The following is a 2,967-nucleotide window of genomic DNA, read 5'->3' as shown; positions in this document are numbered from 1 at the left end:
GCAATGCTGAAAGTGGTGTCTTCAGTGCTGCAATTTGGAAATATTTCCTTTAAGAAGGAGAGAAATACCGATCAGGCCTCTATGCCAGAGAACACCGGTGAGTTGATCACGTCTGCGTGGCTTCCCCTGACTTGTGCTGGAGTTTTCTTCCTGCCATTTGTCCTGTGCACGTCTTGAAAAACACAGAGCAGTCTGCTGAGCATCCCTGATAGTGTTCTGTGCCAAAATGGGGCCAGGGCTGGGGTGAGAGGAGCCAACAGGCAGTTACTAAAGCTCCCCTCTTCCATCCCCATCCTGCAGACAGATGTGAGTGTCCATCAGGGGGATTGAGTTAGTGCATGGCTGCTAAGCCTGGAACACGTATTCCAGTTGTAGTCTTGTTTATTGCCCTCTCCAAAGATTAAGCTCTAGGAAGGAGTCCACGCTTCAATCAGTCTGTTTGCTTTGGTCCTTGGCAGCAGTTTTGTTGCCAATGATAAGAGCCCTGGAGCCAAGCACAACTTCCCCAGTGCAATGGCAGAACACAGGAATGCTGCATTTAGAACAAGCTGATTCCTGGAGTGGCTGGGCTTGGCTGTGTCAGTGCCTGCAATGCAATCACCACGTGAGGAGGATAGATTTCTTCACCAAAAAAAAAAAATAGCTGCTGAGGTTTTTATTTTAGTACCTCAGTGCCAGCCTTTTAAATGCTCTCATGGAAAGTCATCTTGGAGAACCTGGGAACCTGTTCATTCACAGGAACTGCTGCACGTGCACAACTCAGATTCTTCTCTGTCTCACTTTGGAATTGTCCCAAATTGGTGTTCATGGAGATCCCTTGCAGTGTCCCAAATTGTTCTCATTTCTGAGGTGAAGGTCAGGAGTTATTGGCTCGAGATTTGGATTTTTGCTGTGAGGGAAAGAGGTTGGGTGAGGAATTAGTTTTTTTGGCTTTTCCTGCTGGCTTAGAGAACTCATCCGAGTCCTGGTCCATGTAAAAAGATAAAGATGCTTTTTGCTTCCTGACTCTCTTGGTTTCACTTGTGTTACCATTGGTTTTTGGACATAAATTTTGATTTGTAATACTGGCTATAAATATTCTGATCCTGTTGAGTGTTTATAGTGCTGGATACAAAATGCTGAATTATAAAGCAAAGATGGGGCAAAGCTCAGGTCATAGTTAAAGCCTATTTCTGTCCTCTTGTATTTTAAAATTGGGATTTGTGGTCTGTTATTGCATCTTACTGAAGGGTGTGACTGACTCTCCCTTGTCACCTGTGTTGTCACATCTCACTGTGAGGGGTTTCCCTCCATCCCCTGCAGTGTTCTGACAGGGATTCATCTTTTAGAGGTGTCTTATGTAGGTCAGGTTATTGTCTCCAGGGATGGGAAGGAGTTTGTGTGGGTAGTGGAGATGTGACCTGAGTCGAAGAATATGGAAAGCAAATTCTGCCCTGTAGATCATAGATGTAGATAAACAAATAATGGTTTCAAGGACAGATGCAAGAGACGGCAAAGAAAGAAGTAGAACCTTTGTGTATGAAGAAGAGGGAGAAACTGTACTTAAAAAGTCATTTCATGCTCACCAGATTTGGAAGAAACCTTTCTGCTGAGAGGGCAGAAGTTCATAAGCAATCTCATAAAGCTGCTGTTCATCTGTGAAGGGAGCTTTTCAGTATCTTGGCTTTGTAATAATTCAGGGAGTTATATCAAAAACCCAGTAGCAGTAAAATGAGTCAGGATAGTCAGGGCTTTGTCCAATTACACCTTTTCAAGGGCCCTTTCTCAGTTATAAACAAGGTGCCCCTGCCCATGGCAGGGGGTTGGGAGTGGGTGAGCTTTGAGGTCCCTTCAAACCCAAACCATCCTAAGGGAGATGATGGGTTTTTTTGAAGTGCAGGATGAATGAAACTGAAATTGTGTGACCCGGTCCTGCCCTTAAAAGTGACAGAGCTTGGACTTGAAAGTGGGTTAGTTTCCTTCAGGGGATCCTCAGAAATGCTGTCTCCAGCCTCCTTCAGTGGCTTAGCAGATGGGATTTTTAGTTCTACATCTGCTATGGTTTAGTGTTGTTATTCTTACCTAAACTACAGTTTATTACAGACTGGAAGGGTTGGGGCAAAAATTCCACACTACTGGTTCATGAAAGGAGCTGAGTGTAGTTTTGAAGCACTTCAGGGGGGAAAAAAACCCTCCTTCCTTAAACTGCAGTATCCTTTATATAGTATCCATTATGCCACTGTACCAAGATGATGCTCATGGCTGCTTAATATTTTCAAGTTCTTTGGTTTTGGGGTTTTTTCCCAAGATCCTGATAGCACTTTCTGCTTGACCCCTAAGACAGTAAGATTTATCTGATGTGCTGATGTATATTTTTATCCTCAAAGCACAGAAATGCTTCTGTATGTAGTTAAAGTGAAAGGTGGGCTCCGTTTGTGACACCCCCTGATTTCACAGATCATGTGTCAGTTCGTGAGCCCTTCTAATGAATGTGTGACCAGTGAGAGGATCTCAATATTAAGAGCAAATAGTAGTGTTTTTAATACTTAAAAAAATGCAGAGGAAGCTTTTATATACTGGTATGAAGTTACAGAATCTCAGAATCCCTGAGGTTGGAAAAGCCCTCCCAGCCCATGGATCCCCCCCGTGCCCCATCCCCACCCTGTCCCCCAGCCCAGAGCACTGAGTGCCACGGCCAGGCCTGCCTGGGACACCTCCAGGGGTGGGGACTCCAAACCTCCCTGGGCAGCCCCTGCCAAGGCCTGACCACCCTTTCCATGGAGGAATTCCTCCTGATGTCCCCCCTGCCCCTCCCCTGGCACAGCCTGAGGCCGTTCCCTCTCCTCCTGTCCCTGTTCCCTGGGAGCAGAGCCCAACCCCCCCGGCTCCCCCCTCCTGTCAGGGATTGCAGAGCCAGAAGGTCCCCCCTGAGCCTCCTTTTCTCCAGGTTGAGCCCCCCCAGCTCCCTCAGCCCCTCCTGCTGCTCCA

The 2,967-nt window shown here is 46.6% G+C and overlaps 1 protein-coding gene across 6 annotated transcripts in view; it reads left to right on the top strand.

The window, feature by feature from the left end:
- Nucleotides 1-2,967, top strand: part of MYH10 (myosin heavy chain 10) — a 104,021-nt gene that overhangs the window by 62,812 nt on the left and 38,242 nt on the right. Inside the window, exon 1 of one of the 6 annotated variants that reach the window (XM_027896870.1) lies at nt 8-97. The exons of the other annotated variants lie outside the window; for them this stretch is intronic. Coding sequence (XP_027752671.1) covers nt 82-97 — 16 coding nt within the window. The 5' untranslated portion in view covers nt 8-81. Of the gene's footprint in view, nt 1-7; nt 98-2,967 lie in introns of those variants that run through there. 6 annotated transcript variants of the gene reach the window in all.

This window comes from Empidonax traillii, unplaced genomic scaffold, assembly GCF_003031625.1.
Source record: "Empidonax traillii isolate 1590-97213 ecotype Southwest subspecies unplaced genomic scaffold, ASM303162v1 scaffold518:size600044, whole genome shotgun sequence".
Taxonomy (NCBI): domain Eukaryota; kingdom Metazoa; phylum Chordata; class Aves; order Passeriformes; family Tyrannidae; genus Empidonax; species Empidonax traillii.
The sequence above is the reverse complement of the archived record's forward strand: the minus strand, read 5'-3'. Positions and strand labels throughout refer to the sequence as shown.